Here is a 15,037-nt window from a genome sequence, read left to right as displayed (position 1 = left end):
CTTGGCACATTTCTCCCTTGTGTCCTGAGTTCGAGTGTCTTCAAAGCCCAGGACACCTTTGGTCAAGGCTGTTCTCCAACTGCAGCGTTCAAGGGGGCCGTCCGTAGCAAACGTCCCCCCATTCCACTTCCCTTAATGGCAGAGGAATAGGAAGGCTCTCCTATTAACGGTGTACCGGGAGCGATGGTTCGGCCATGATGGAAAGTCCGCAGCTGCCCCATCCGGATTATTCCTTTGCCAAGTGACAGCCATAACCTGCGTCGTTCTTAAAGCAAACACACCTGTGCAAATCACATATAAATTTAATGATCCCGGTGCTTCTGGGGAATTCACAGAAGGGTTTTTCCACTTTTTATTTTCAGAGGGGTTTGGTTCTGCTCGACTGCTAAAACTTACACGTCTGCTGTGACACATTTTATTTTTTTACCTCAGCGGCAAAGGCAGCGGTGGGGGGGCGCACTTTAGACATGCCCAGGAACATCATGGCCCCTTCAGAATGCTTTTTTAAACCTATTTTTGATCAATGGCACATGTATTTTAGCATTGGTTCTGGTGGGTCAAAAAGTTTAAAAAATGAACCTGCCCATAATGGATTCATAGGTCTGAGGGAACACCCTGAGGGCAATCGTAGCCAGGGGGCCAATTTTTTCAAAAACGTTGCGGTTTGGCTGGGCCAACAATTAGGTGGTGTGTTGGAAGTCTAGATTTCTGTACAACATTATTTATTGTTGTTGTTGTTGTTGTTATTTACATGATTATACTACCTCCTCGCGAGGTGTATGCCAAATGGCATGATCCTTGCGGTCTCTGGCGTTGTTTTTGACGGCCAGAAAGTAAAACCAACGAGATGAGAGGCAGGAGACATTTTGAAATATAGTTGCCAGGGGTTTATAAGCATTTCAAATCATTAACAAATACATAAATATATATATGCACACACACAAACACATACATTATTATTATTATTATTATTATTTGTATGCCCCCTCATACCCACAGTTCTCAGGGTGGTTCACAACATAAAATCACAATATAAAAACATAAAAATAAAAACAAGTAGAGTCTGATAATCCCCCCGTCCCCAATACATTTTAAAAGGGCATTGGATGTCAATCAGCCAAAGGCCTGGTTAAATAGGAATAATTTCTTGATATACACTTTATATTAAATTAGAAATATATGTATATTTTAAGTGGTTGATAAACAGAATCCAAGTTTAATATTTTCCCTCTCCCCCCCCTAAACTATTGAATATATTTTTTCCTTTCTTTTAAACAAACTATTGAATATCTTTAATTCTTAAACTGAGGCAAATCTGAGGGAGGGGACAAACTATTGAATATATATTTCTTTTATGGATATATTTTTTATCTTTCATGTTTAAATTTAGGTAAATCTGAGGGACGAAACAATCTACTGAATACATATTGCTTTTGTGCATATATTTTATATCCTTCACATTTAAACTGAGGTAAATCTGAGAGGCGGGGCAAACTATTGAATACATACTTCATTGCTTTTATACATACAGGTGAAACTCGGAAAATTAGAATATCGTCGAAAAGTGCATTTATTTCAGTAATGCAACTTAAAAGGTGAAACCAATATATGAGATAAGATGCGTGACATGCAAAGCAAGATATGTCAAGCCTTTATTTGTTGTAATTATTTGTCGTTAGGCGGGTCAATTATAAATGGAATGTAATTAATGAAATGTAATAGCGATGTTTATTATTGTATTATTGTAACTATTTGTTTTATTACTGTGGAATTTCCAAAAGAAAGCATTTGTAAAAATTAAAAGAAAAATAAAAAATAATAAGTTGCATTACTGAAATAAATGCACTTTTCGACGATATTCACCTGTATTTTAAGATTTACCTCATTTAAGCTGAGGTAAATCTGAGAGGCGGGCCCCTTCGCGCCAAGCGCCTCCCTCTCTTTTTTTCCCGCCCTTTCTCCCCCTCCCCCCCCGCTCCCTTTTCCGCCGCAGTACGCATGCGTGCCCGGCCTGCCTGCCGCTATAACCCAGAGAGAACCGCGCCGCCGCCGCCTCCCCCACATCCCCGCTGCGCGCGGTGGCGCCTCGACGTCACAGACGCGACGTTCCTCCTTCCCTTCCCCCCTCCCCCGTGCGTGCGTCGGCCTGCGCACGCCGTCACCGCGTCGGGCGTGTCCCAGGGTGCACCGCGCGCGGCTGGCTCTTGCCCACAGTTGAGCAGCTCGGCCTCCTCCTCCGCTGCCGCCGCCGCCGCCTCGACGGAGGAGCCCCGAGGAGGACGGCCGGCCCGGCCTGGAGGCAGGGGGGGCGCGGCAACGCCGAGGACGAGGACGAGGAGCCCGGGCCAGGCCTTCTCCCGGAGAAGGGAGGAGAGGGAGGCGCCCCGAGGAACATGCGGCTCCGGCTGCCCCGCGGCGCGGCCGGCGAGTGAGCTGAGGGAGGAGCGGCGGCCGAGCGGCGGGGCAGGAGGAAGAGGAAGGCGAGCAGGCCGAGGAGGCCCGGGCAGAAAGCGGGGGGAGGAGGGCGGGGGGGCTCCTCCTCCTCCCGCCGCCGCCACCGCAGGGCTCGGGGTCGCCGCCTCGAGGGGGGGCAATGACAGCGGCTCCGGGACCCTCCCCGCAGCAGATCAGGGACCGGCTGCTGCAGGCCATCGACCCCAACAGCAACGTGAGTCTGTGGGGGGCGGAGGAGGGGGAAATAGGAGGGAGAGGGGACTGGGGAGGAGAGGGTTAATGGGAGGGAGAGGGGACTGGGGAGGAGAGGGTTAATGTGTTTTTTGCGGCGGCGGGGGGAGGATGCTGCGTTTTTGCACGTGGGGATGCGAGGGGGGGGGAGAAGAAGTCTGGCATATATATACCAACATATATATATATATATATATATATATATATATATATATAGCATATATATATAGCATATATATATAGCATATATATACCATATACTCTCCCCTGTCTTTCCTTCCTGGTTTCTTTGCTTGGGCTTTTCAAGGTAGGAGTTGGTCCTGAGCAAAAAACAAGACAAAAAACCCACCCCACTCACACAATGATAACCATGCCCTCTAAATCTGGGGTCTCCAACTACGGCAATGATTAATGATGCTAGTGTCCTCCAAATCTGGGGTCTCCCAACTGGTGTTTTGTGCCCCTGGTCATGGCCTGCTGCAAGGTGGGTCGCCGCAGCACCACGGCCACCGTGCAGGTCTATGGTGAGAAGTGGGTGCCCAGATGCATGGTTTGGTTAAAGGGTTAAAGGAAGGGCTCATTGGTCCTGTAGAGCACTTGCTTTGCATGCAGAAGGTCTCCGGCGAAGGCTGGGGAATTGTTTCCTGCCTGAAGCTCTAGTGAGCTTCTGCTGCTGCTGCCAGTCAGTCTAGTGCTGAGCTATAGGGGCCCGGTAGCCTGACTCGGGAGGAGGTGAAGGACTGCAGCTCAGAGGGCCTGCTTCATACATAGAACCTGTGAGCCCAAGGCCCTGCAGCCAGTGTAGGCAATGTCGAGTTGGCTGGAGCAATGGCGTGACACAGTGTGAGGCAGCTTCCAGCTTAAATGAGAGCCACGAGGTCAGGAATCTTGCTTTTATAAGTAAAGGGCCATTGCTCAGTGGCAGGGTATCTCCTTTGCTCGCGGAAGACCACCAGTTTCGATCACCGGCATCTCCATATGCGGGTTTGGGAGACCCCTGGTTTGACGCCCTGGAGAGCTGCTGCCAGTCAGTCCAGGGGGTGCTGAGCTAGGTGGACAACCTGGTCTGCATCAGTGTAAGGCAGGGGTCAGCAAACTTTTTCAGCAGGGGGCCGGTCCACTGTCCCTCAGACCTTGTGGGGGGCCAGACTATATTTGGGGGGCGGGGGAAATGAACGAATTCCTATGCCCCACAAATAACCCACAGGTGCATTTTAAATAAAAGGACACATTCTACTCATGTAAAAGCATGCTGATTCCCAGACCGTCTGAGGGGTGGATTTAGGAGGTGATTGGGCCGCATCCGGCCCCCGGGCCTTAGTTTGGGGCCCCTGGTGTAAGGCATTGCACTGGGGCGTTTGGCTCTCCTTAAACGAGTTTCCTGCCGCCTCTGCCACCTCCTCCTCCATGGGCTTCTCACCTGCTAACATAATTTCCTCTTTTTTTCTTCCCTTCTCATCCTGCAAAAGTAAAAATCACACCGCCGCCGCCCCCCCCTTCTGCTGCAGAAATGCCAAGTCCGGTTTGTTGGCCATTGGGCCCCCTTTTCCCTCTCCACCCAACTCGGGTCTGCAAAGAAGGGGAGCCAGGACGACTCTCCCCACATGTATCCTCTGGGCTTGACCTTCCTCTTGCAGTTGCCCTACCAGTCCATTCCCCTGTTTTATTAGGCCGGCAGGTGCCTCCCCCATCTCCTTGCCAGTGGCTCCTTTCCTGTGCTCCTGCTTCAGGCCCCAACACATGTCAGTCTGGTGCTCTGTCTCCTCCCCTGACCCCCTTTCCATGTTACTTGGGAACAGCAGTGCCCCAAGGCCCTGGTGGCTTAGACCCTGGTCTTCTGGGGAGCTCTCTAGACTGCGGCTCCTCCTTGCCATGTAATGCTGCACCCCCTTTCCCCTCTCTGTGCTCCCACACGTTCCCTGCCACCTGTCCATGGTGGAACTGCTGCCGGCACTTGTTCCGTGCTCTGTGTTTATGGTGTTCACTTTGTGGAGCCCTACGTTGTTGGGCTTGTATATGAGGCCCTGTTTTCTGTAGGGTCGGGTAGACCTGTCTCCTGATAGCGTAGAGCGGGGGGGGGGGGGGAGCTCGCCTGCTGGTCTCCACATCACCCCTCTGCTTGTGCCTTGCCGGCTGCTGAACATTTGGAGTGGTTACCACCACATTGGCCGCACTGGCGCAAAGGTGCTTAACCCTGTCACTCCCTTGGGCTTGCGTCTTTTTGAACAACCACATCTCTTGTGTGCCCCTGCTGCCTGCGCTTTAACCCTCCACTTCTCCTCAGATCTTTCGCACAGGATCAAATCATGCAAGATACCCAGTGCAGTCGTACCTCTTGTTATGTCCACCTCCGGTATTTTCAGGATACAAACGTGGCAAACCTGGAAGTATACTTCCGGGTTTCCGTCACTCGTGCATGCGCAGAAGCGCTCTATCGCGCAGTGCACAGAAGCGGTGCCTCTGCTTCTGGACTTTTCGGATTGCGGATGGACCCCTGGAACGAATTAGGTTCATATCTGGAGGGTCCACTGTATTTAGAGAGCATTGGTTGAAAGTGGTGTCACTCCACCTTTTTTTTGGTGGGGGGCAGCAGGGCAGGGAAACTTTTGGCAGAGGGGACTCATTGATCCGGCTGCTTTTCCGGCTTCGTCCTTGTTGATTCCAGGGCGCTTATTCGGCAGTTTGTTTCTACTGTTTCCTCGTTCGGACAACTTAGTTAAAGCATCTTGAATGCTTCCGCAGCAATCGCTCTTAAGTGGGTAGCTTTCTCGCGTACCTCTTTGCCAAGCTGCATCGGTCGCTGTTAAGGAAGAAAGCCAGCAGGCAGAATAAACTCTGAAACCTCCTTGCGGTGCATTCCTCCTCAGGTTGCATCCAAGGAAGCTGTCCTCAGAGTGTGAGGTCCTCTGAAACTTTGATTTCGACTATTTGATTTAATAACAACCATTAGCTGCAATGGGCCTTCTCCGGGCAGGGCTAACTTTGGATACCACCCAGTATTTTGAGTTCATAAGAAGCTAGGGAAGAGCCCTGCAACATTAGGAGCAGGCCAAAGGGGCCCCATCCTGTACTTCTCACAATGCCCCAGTGGGGGGGCCCTGCAGTCTTCACAGCTGCCTCTCTGAAAAGTCCACGGGGTGTGTGTGTGTGTGTGTGAATTGAGTACAAATCTAGCTTAGGCATGTGAAGATCCCGAGAAGGAAAAGTGTGTTTGCAGGGTGTGTGTGTGTGTGTGTGGGGGGGGTGTTGTAAGAGTCCCTGAAAGTCCACTCAAGTGGGATCCGTTCCCTTTGGCAGCTCCAAGCAAGTTCTCTCTCCCTGACCCCCACGTGGCCCTCCTTTGCTGCTATTGAGGTGGGGGCCGTGAAGGTGCTTTTTTTGCTGGCAGTAGAGCAGTCACTTCACCCACATGTTTTAGACTTAGCAGCCACTTCCTGAATGCTTCTTTTAAATAGGAACAAAGGCATGGCAGGTGATCGGGCCTCTTTGCTCTCCCAGCTTCTGTCCCCTTTGGGAGCACCCATGCGGTCTTACTCTTTAAGAATGGGGCTTGGCTAGCTTACCTGATCTGCTCAGAGCCTTCCTTTCCCCAGCGCACCCCTTGCCTCTTCCTCCGGCAATGATAGCAGTGATTCGCGTGTGTTAATTTCGGTTGTTGAGAACACGTCCCTTACGTCAGGTATGGGAAACGTTTGGCCTCTTTGGTATTGCTGAACTACAACTCCCATCATTCCCAGCCATTGGCCGTGCTAGCTAGGGCTGATGGGAGTTGTAGTAGTTCTGAAGGGCCAAAGGTCCTACAAGCCTGGCATAAATGATCGGGAAATCCTTGACGAGAGAGAGGCCTGTGACTTGGGCCTGTGACTTCGCACAAAGTCAGAGACTGAGGGACTACTAATTAATATGTGGGGAGCAGAGGCTGGATTTCAGCCACTTCCAGCCTTTGGATGACATGGTAACCTTTGAGAAAGAGCTGCTTGCCAAGCCGAGATCATAGAGTTGGAAGGGTCATCTCTTCAGAGATCGTAGAATCATAGAGTTGGAAGGGACCACGAGAGTCGTCTCATCCAACCCCCTGCAATGCAGGGATCTTTTGCCCAACGTGGGGCTCAAACTCATGACGTCTCACATGCTGTTACCAACCGAGCTACACATGATTAGGATGCCCACATTTATATTCCCCCCTTTGGTAGAGAACAAGAGTGGGAGAAGGCTGTGTTGCTCTCGCATCCGGCTTGTGCAGGACAGGAGGCTGGGCTTAGATGGGCCCCCCCTTTGGCCTGATCCACCTGCTGCTGCTGGTCTCTTAGGATGTGCTCATAACGCAGTGAACACGAATCCCAGGTGAAACTAGGGAGTCTGCGTGTGCCCATGATGCAGAGCCACTCGGCCTACTGACCTGAAAGTGGCTTACAGGGCAACGTGGCTTTATGCCACGACTAACATTCCTCCATTCTTGGGGCCGGAAGCTCATAAAGCCTCCTGGATCGGGCCACTGGCCCATCTAAGCTCAACAGTTGCCTGAGGAAAACCAGCAAGCAGGATTCAAACTCTCTCCTCCTGCTGTTTTCTGAAACCGGTATTCAGAAGCGCTGTTTTCCACCAACCATATTTGTGTAGCCATCCATACTTCTCTCGTCCATTGATTAGTGTAATCCTCTTTTGAAGCCATCCAGGTTGGTGGCCCTTGCTTCTCCTGTAAAGGAGGTTGGAGGGTGGGGGCGCCCTTCTTGTGGAGTCCCTGGCTTCGTTTCCCAAGCTTTCTTAGGCGGCACTTCACTAGCTGTTCTCGGAGCATGTTTCTGCTTTTTGCTGTCACGGCAGCATGTCCAGGGACGCAGGAAGATGGATCATCGTGCCAAGCTAGGCCCTTGGTGTCTGTCTGTCTGTCTGTTTGTCTCTCCTGACTGGCAGTGGTCCTCCAGGGTTTCTGCCTCGGTGGGGTGGGGGAGGGTCTTTGCACCAATCCTGCGCTGGAGTTGCTCCTTCAGGGGGTTGGGCCTGACCTGAGCCCTTCTGCACGCAAAGCCCCTTTTGGTGTGTCTTGTGTGGTGATGCCTAAAAGAGCCCTGAGCAAAAGGGGGAAAGTTTTTCTCCAGGTGAGCCTTCCTGGGGAGGGAACCCCCATTGGCGAGGCACCTTGGCAGAGAAGGCCCTTCCTCTTCGGTGACCTTTCAGGAGGCTAAGGGCCGCAGGGGCCAGTTTTCATACCCATATGGCAGGAAGAGATGTTGACTTTTAGGGTCTCCTTCCGGACACTGGCAGTGTCTTCAGGGCCGATTTCTGTTGTTCTCGCTGTGACTTTATGATGTTTGGGGTGTCACTGGGAGTCTCTTAATGACACTGATCCTGGCTGGTTAACGCCACTGGTGATTGAGGCACGTCCAGAAGCAGGGGGAGGCTCCTCTTCTTTTGAGGGGTGGTTGTCATCTGGCTTCTGACTTGGTGGGTGGCTGGGCTTGCCTCTGAGCAGCGGAGGGAGGTTGGGGCAGCCCTCAAAGTTAGCCGGATCCATTCATTTCAGTGGGTCTACGCTGAGCTCTCCTAGCATCACTCCCGCCCAAAGCCTCACTTTTAGCTGTTCTGTTTCTCTTGCAGATTCATAACATGGTGGCAGTACTCGAAGTGATCTCCAGCCTGGAGAGGTACCCCATCACCAAAGAGGCGCTCGAGGTGGGTTGGCATTCACCGCCTGATGAAAATATCAAACGCTGCACAGCACCCATTTTTATTTTTATTTCTTAAAATGTGTACTCCTCTTAATGGTATCAAACAAACCGTCAAAGTGGTTTACAAAAGGGTGAAACTGAGAGCAAAATCGCAACCCTGCTTTAAAACGCGCAAAAGTTAAAGCAATGAAATAGATTTAGATTATCTCAGCTTTCTAAGCACCTGAGCGAGCTTGCCTAAACAGGACCGTTTTTAGCAAGTGCTGAAAAGAGTATGGCGAAGGTGCCTGCTTGATCTCAATCGGCAGGGAGTTCCAAAGTATCCACGCTGCCTCTCTGAAAAACTGGGCTCTTTCGGATGCGGAACAGGCACCTGCAGTCGTGCCGATTCCACCTATCAAAGCGTTTGAGTGGGTACCTGTTGGGTAAGGTGATCTCACAGCTAAACTGGTCCCAAATTGTTAAAGGGCTCTAAATGCCCTTGAACTTGGGCCAGATGTAAACAGGTAACCAGAGCAGATGTCTGAGCACAGGAGTTATATGCTGACAAGGCCTCGCTCCCATTCAGCAATCCTGCACCAACTGCAGCTTCTGGGTCAAGCACATGGCAGTAACCCAGCCTTGAAGCAGCTTAGGGAAGTGACCATGGGTAAGCACAAGGTTTATGGCCTGCAGGAGCTGCTGCCTGGCCTTGATAGCAAATCCAAAAATTGTAAATGCCATGACCTTTGCTGGTTTGGCTTGTGTGTGCCTCCTTTTCTCCCACCCACTCCCCTCAAAAAAACACTGCTTTGACACGTTGACCATTTTGAAGCTTTAAGCGAGTGTGGACTTGTATGGGCTGTGCCTTCTTGGCTGCCCTGGTCTTCCTCACGCAGCTCCTGGGTTTCCAAGCATCCTCACACAGCTCTGGAATTATGTGGCACCCCCTTCCTCAGAACTGTGGGAGGTGAACAGCTGACTCAGCCTCGTGGACTGGGATGTGGCTCCCTGTGAGGGTTGGCCGCTTGTCTGAACACGTTTCGACCCACCTGCCTCCTCCAAACGGGGGAATTCCACGGAAGCGTCCCCAGCGCTCTCCATGCCAGCATCGGCTGGAGATACGGAGACTGGTCTTTACAGCTGCCATGCGTTGCTGCGATCCTTAGCTAATTTCTGGCAAAATCTCCACCGCACCAATGTGCATATCAACACACTTGTGCAATCATTGACCCTTTGTAGTAGTGTGCCTCTGCGCTCATAGAGCAGTGGTTTTCAGCCCGTGTGCTGTGGCACCCTGGGGTGCCTCGAATGATTATCAGGGCTGCCATGGGGAACCCTGGCCCCTGGCCCTCTTTCCCTCACTCCTCTGATGCCCTCTCTGCCTTGAGGAGAGGAGGCAGAGGGAACACTCCCCAACGGACGATGTTCGAAAAAGGGTGAGAGGCTGCCAGCTCTGCAGGCAAGGAGGGACCTAACTGGGCTCCTGAGCCCCACAGGGGTGCCGCAGATAGTTTGGTCAAGGGAGCTGTGGACTCAAAAAGGCTGGCCACCTCTGTCATAGGGTGCTGGGTGTCCATGTGTGTCACAGGTACCCACCCACTCAGGCCCCAAATTCCTCTTATTGGAGGGAGACCTTCCTGGGACAGAGGGGAGACAGGAGTAGCCGCCTCCTGCTGCTTTTGACAGGTTCATGGGAGCCTTGTGTTTTGGACTACAACTCCCATCAGCCCCAGTGCCATATGGCCATACCGGTATGCAGCTACCTTGCAAAGTAACATTCCCTCCCTGCTTTTCTCTTTTCTTCCTTTCCTCTACCCTCCAAAAAACTCCACAGGAGACACGGCTGGGGAAACTCATCAACGACGTGAGGAAGAAAACTGAGAATGTGGAGTTGGCCAAGCGGGCTAAGAAGCTGCTGCGGAACTGGCAGAAGCTGATCGAGCCAGGGGCTCCCAGCGAGGGGGCCGCCAGGGGTCTGCCCAACCCGCCAGGGTCTGCCAACGGCGGAGGGGCCCACAACTGCCGGGTGGAGACTCCTCCGGCGGGGGTCGGGCCGAAGCCCGCGCAGGATGCGAAGGGCCGGAATGACGTCCAGAAGCTGCACTCCCCGAAGCAGTTGGCGGAGAAGGCGGGGGCTAGGAAGAGGCGGGGGGAGCCGCGCGATGGCCTGGCGGGGGCGCCTCTCCTGCCGCTGCCGAAGGCCTCCAAGGCCTGCTTCGAAGTGTTACAGAACTCCTCACCGCCCCCGACGAATGGGATCGGGGGCAGCAGCCCGGACAGCTTCCCGAGCCCGCCGGATGCTGGCCTGCCCACCGAGCTGGTTGAGGCCGACAAGCTCGGCAAGATCCCCATCAACGCGGTGCGGCCCCACACCAGCTCACCTGGTCTCTTCAAGCCCTCCGCTTCATCCCTGCTGAAGGTGGCACTGTTGGTCCAGCAGGAGAAGGAGGAGGCGCCACCCGCAGGGGGCCAGCCCAAGAGCCCCCGCTGCTCCTCTTTCAGCCCCAGGCACAGCCGGGCGGAAACGTTTTCCCGGCAGCACACCACCTACTCCCCCAAGGGCTCGCCGCCCGCCCCTTCCCCGACGAGGCCCCCGCCTGCCCCGGACACCCCCGCAGGGGCTCCCTTGTCGCCCCCTGCCCTCGTGCAGCCAGTGCTAGAGAAGCGGCTGGAGCCCCATCCACAGGTGGGGCTGGAGACACCCCTGCACGGCATCCAGGATGCGCCGGCGGGCCGGCTGACCGCGGGGGCCTTGCTGAGCAGCGGGGTGGGCCCCCTCCCGGCGGAGCCCTTGCTGGCGGGCTTCTCCCCGGACGCATGCCGGGCGGACAGCGACGGTGCCGCCTCGGGGTCGGACAGCAAGAAGAAGAAGAAGTACCGGCCCAAGGACTACGTGGTCAACCTGGACGGGCAGGCGCTGGAAGGGGGGGTCAAGCCGGTGCGGTTAAAAAAGGAGCGGCGGCTGACCTTTGACCCCATGACGGGCGAAATCAAGCCCCTGGCACAGCGGGACTCCTTGCAGGCGGCCCACCCGCCCGCTCTCCCCGAGCAGCAGCACAGGACAGGTGCAGGGGAGGCCACAGAGCCCAAGCCCCCCCTGCAAAGCCCCTTTGAGCAGACCAACTGGAAGGAGCTGTCCCGGAACGAGATTATCCAGTCCTATTTGAACCGGCAGAGCAGCTTGCTCTCCTCTTCTGGGGTACAGACTCCGGGTGCTCACTACTTCATGTCCGAGTACCTGAAACAGGAGGAGAGCACCCGCCGGGACGCCCGCAAGACCCACGTCCTGGCGCCCCACAGCAAGCCCACGGACTTGCCCGGGGTGACCCGGGAGGTGACACAGGGCGACCTCGACAGGATATGTGGCCGCCACTGGCCGGGCGTGAATGGTTGCTACGACACACAGGGTAACTGGTATGATTGGACGCAGGGAATATCCCTCGACCCGCACGGGGACGACGGGCGCCTCAACGTCCTGCCTTACGTCTGCCTGGACTGAACGTCGGTTTGCCGGGATGCTTCTGACGCATGGGGCAGTTTGGTGCCAGCAGGCAGGTGCGGCGACAGCTGCCCCCCCTCCACCCTCCGTTGTGCTGAAAAAAAGGCTCACCCAGCAGAGAGAAAGAGAGAGGGATGGAGGGAGGGCGAGAGAGAGTGAGCTGGACCCCGGCAGTTCCTTCTTCCCTAGGTTTCTTTTTTCTTTTCTTTTTTTGTGAAGTGCTGCTACCAGTCTACTAACAAAATTGCAAAGCGGGAGGAGGCACAGAACAGAGGTTTGATTTAAACGATGGCAACAAAAAGAGTTCCAAACTCTTAGCAAGCCAGCTCTGGAAAAAAAACCACAAAAAGAGAAAAAGTGTTAGGGTTTTTATTTTATTTTTCGTTTCAAAAGGTGAAATTTCTTTCCAGTGATTGGTGGATGGCAAAATCCGAGAGCAGGCAGGAGGTGGGGAGAGGAATGGCGGGGTGCAGGACGTTTTAACCAAGAGTAGTCTTAGCCTATTTATTTTTGTCCCGATTTGTTTTTGTTTGTTTTTTTCTTGGAAAGGGAGTAAGAATAATAATAACAGCAGTGAGGTGGTTTGAGATGAAACTGTGCAAAAACCTGTGGTTAAGTAGTTCTTCCTCGCGTCGCATCTGTCTCCAGAAAAAGGCGTGTGGCTTGCGGTGAGGGGTGCCCTGCAAGTCTGCCAGGGTAGGGAGGAGTTGGTGCCCACCTTCAGGTTAGCATTCCACAAATATCCCTTCCTTCCTTCCTTCCTTCCTTCCTTCCTTCCTTCCTTCCTTCCTTCCTTCCTTCCTTCCTTCCTTCCTTCCTTCCTTCCTTCCTTCCTTCCTTCCTTCCTTCCTTCCTTCCTCCTTTCTTGGTGGGATCTAGCCTGAGTGTGTCTTCCCTGCATTCTTTCTGCACATTTTCTAGGGAGAGGCAAGGGGGGAAAGAGCCCTCTCTCCTCCACTGCCCCCCCCATGTTAAAAAAGGAAGGCAAAATCCAAACCGTACAGAGGGTGCTACTTTTGTCCTGTGAAAGGGGGAGAGAGAGATTGGGGAAGCCTGTTCTGCAATGCTGGAAAATACACTTGTTACCATTCCTTTTTAGATATTTGTTTGCCTTACGGAGATCCATCACAAAAATTAAAAAAAAAAAAGAGGGAGAGGAGGAGGAGAAGCGCGACTTGCAAAAACGAAAAAGAGCCTTAGTGAATGTACAGTAACTATCCTAGACTTCTGCGTTCCTGGGACGCAGAAGGGAGCAACTTTGCTATTGGTCCTTTAAGTGGACACGTTGTGATATACATGTGGAAATAAAACAAAAATTTGCACAAAAGCACGGGCTGTCGTTTTTTAAAAAAAGGGAAGTTCCCAAAAAGCTGGTCGACTTGAGGAAGGCAGCTTCCTGTAGCTGGAGGACTTGAGTCTCTGGCTGATTCTGAACTACAGTCCCCATCATCCCTGACCGCTGGTCCTGCTAGCTTAGGGTTGATGGGAGTTTGGGAAACCCCACTGTAGCATGTGCTTGCTCTCTAGCTGTTGCCGCCCTGGCTGCTGGGAGTTGTAGTCTAAAGCGCCTGGGGAGGGCAGTACAGAGAGACCAAGGAGGTGTGTGTTTTGCAGCCTGACGATCCTGGTCCTATAGCATGGTGTCAGTGGGCTACAGCTCTCACCCTCTTACAGGCTGGGGGTGCTGGGAGTTGTAACCCAACAACTTCCAGAGAGAGGCAGGTCATGTCGACTACCTATGATCTATAGAATTGGGATGGGTTGGATCCTGTGGCCCTTCTGATTTCATTCCAGGAACATCATAATCCCTGACCGCTGGCCCTTCCGGCTGGAATGGATGGGAGTCCCAATGGTAACATCCAGAAGGTCACTTGTTTGCCTACCTGCTCCCCTTGCTATTTGTCTGCTTTTAGAAATACAGTGGTACCTTGGAAGTTGGACGGAATCCGTTCCGGAAGTCCGTTCGACTTCTGAAAAAGTTTGGGAACCAATGCGCGGCTTCCGATGGGCTGCAGGAAGCCGGAAGTCGTGTCGGACCTTCCAAAGAACGGGTCACTTCCGTTTTTCCATCGTTGAGGAGCCGAAACATTCGGCTCCCAAGGCATTTGAAAACCAAGGTACGACTCTCATCTCCTTTGAGCAAGTTTGTGAAGACGAGACGTGTGCAAATGTGTTTTTGGACTTCAGTGCTGAAGGAACTGATTATTATTATTATTTTTTAAAAAACTTTTAATCAAAAGGGGTTAGCGATTAACAAGGCGGCTGGTTTCCAAGTAAGTGATTTATTTATTTTTAATGCAAGTGCACTGGACCACCTCAAATTTTGTTTGGGGTAGGGAAAAAAGTTTGCTTGGGACCAGCTTCTGTGCACAAATCCAGCAACTGAAGCTTCACACACACACCCCTTCATTTTTACCTCCACAGCAGATTAAGTTTTTCCTCTGTCAAAACTTCTGCATATTCTCAGTTGTTAAAACCACTGCACCAGGGCAAGGAAAGCAAAGAGAGGAGCGCCCCCCCTCTTTCACCACGGGGGGCGGGGCTCTACCCTGCAGTGTGGTGGTACCCAATTCAGGGAGCAAAATTAAGTGCCAATGTGGGTATATTTCTGCCCCTTGTGGCCTCTGGCTAATTTTATTTGAATACTGCATACTTTGAATCCATTTTTTGGGGGGGTGTCATTGCACTTCAATGAAGAATGCGAGTGGTCCAAATAACAACTGGAGACCCAAGTTTGGGAAACACAGGTCGTAAACCACCCTGAGACCTGTATACACATAATAATAATAATACTTGTCCATTGAGACGGGACTAATAAAGATAAATGTAAGTTGTATATATCAAAATATTGAAAATTCATTAATCATCATCATTGCCCAGGGATCAGGTATTAATAAAGATACATGTGATTTGTATATCTTCTTTGACAATCACTTGTAGCAGAGTAAGAATGTCTTCCATGAACATGGTGGTAACAGTGAGTTGTATATATCAAAGTTGTACATATCAAAATAGAATCAGAGTTGGAAGAGATCACAAGGGCCATCCAGTCCAACCCCCTGCCAAGCAGGAAACACCATCAAAGCATTCTTGACATATGCCTGTCAAGCCTCTGCTTAAAGACCTCCAAAGAAGGAGACTCCACCCCACTCCTTGGTAGCAAATTCCACTGCCGAACAGCTCTTACTGTCAGGAAGTTCTT

At 52.3% G+C, this 15,037-nt stretch overlaps 1 protein-coding gene across 1 annotated transcript; it reads left to right on the top strand.

Annotated features, from left to right (window-relative positions):
- Nucleotides 1–2,232: 2,232 nt before the first annotated feature.
- On the top strand, nt 2,233–13,162 carry MED26 (mediator complex subunit 26). Its single transcript, XM_035117001.3, has 3 exons — nt 2,233–2,668; nt 8,284–8,358; nt 10,171–13,162. Exons 1-3 carry the CDS (start codon nt 2,594–2,596, stop codon nt 11,833–11,835), a joined length of 1,815 nt encoding a protein of 604 aa, XP_034972892.3. The 5' UTR covers nt 2,233–2,593; the 3' UTR covers nt 11,836–13,162.
- The last annotated feature ends 1,875 nt before the right edge of the window (nt 13,163–15,037 follow it).

Source organism: Zootoca vivipara, chromosome 6 (genome assembly GCF_965207765.1).
Source record: "Zootoca vivipara chromosome 6, rZooViv2.hap1.1, whole genome shotgun sequence".
Lineage (NCBI taxonomy): Eukaryota > Metazoa > Chordata > Lepidosauria > Squamata > Lacertidae > Zootoca > Zootoca vivipara.
The sequence above is the reverse complement of the archived record's forward strand: the minus strand, read 5'-3'. Positions and strand labels throughout refer to the sequence as shown.

What these genes read in the sequence shown, in the direction of transcription:
- MED26 (XM_035117001.3), top strand. Translation starts at nt 2,594, where the DNA reads ATGACAGCGGCTCCGGGACCCTCCCCGCAGCAGATCAGGGACCGGCTG. An exon ending in CCATCGACCCCAACAGCAAC is followed by an intron (nt 2,669 to 8,283) that starts GTGAGTCTGTGG and finishes TTTCTCTTGCAG; the next exon opens with ATTCATAACATGGTGGCAGT. An exon ending in TCACCAAAGAGGCGCTCGAG is followed by an intron (nt 8,359 to 10,170) that starts GTGGGTTGGCAT and finishes AAAACTCCACAG; the next exon opens with GAGACACGGCTGGGGAAACT.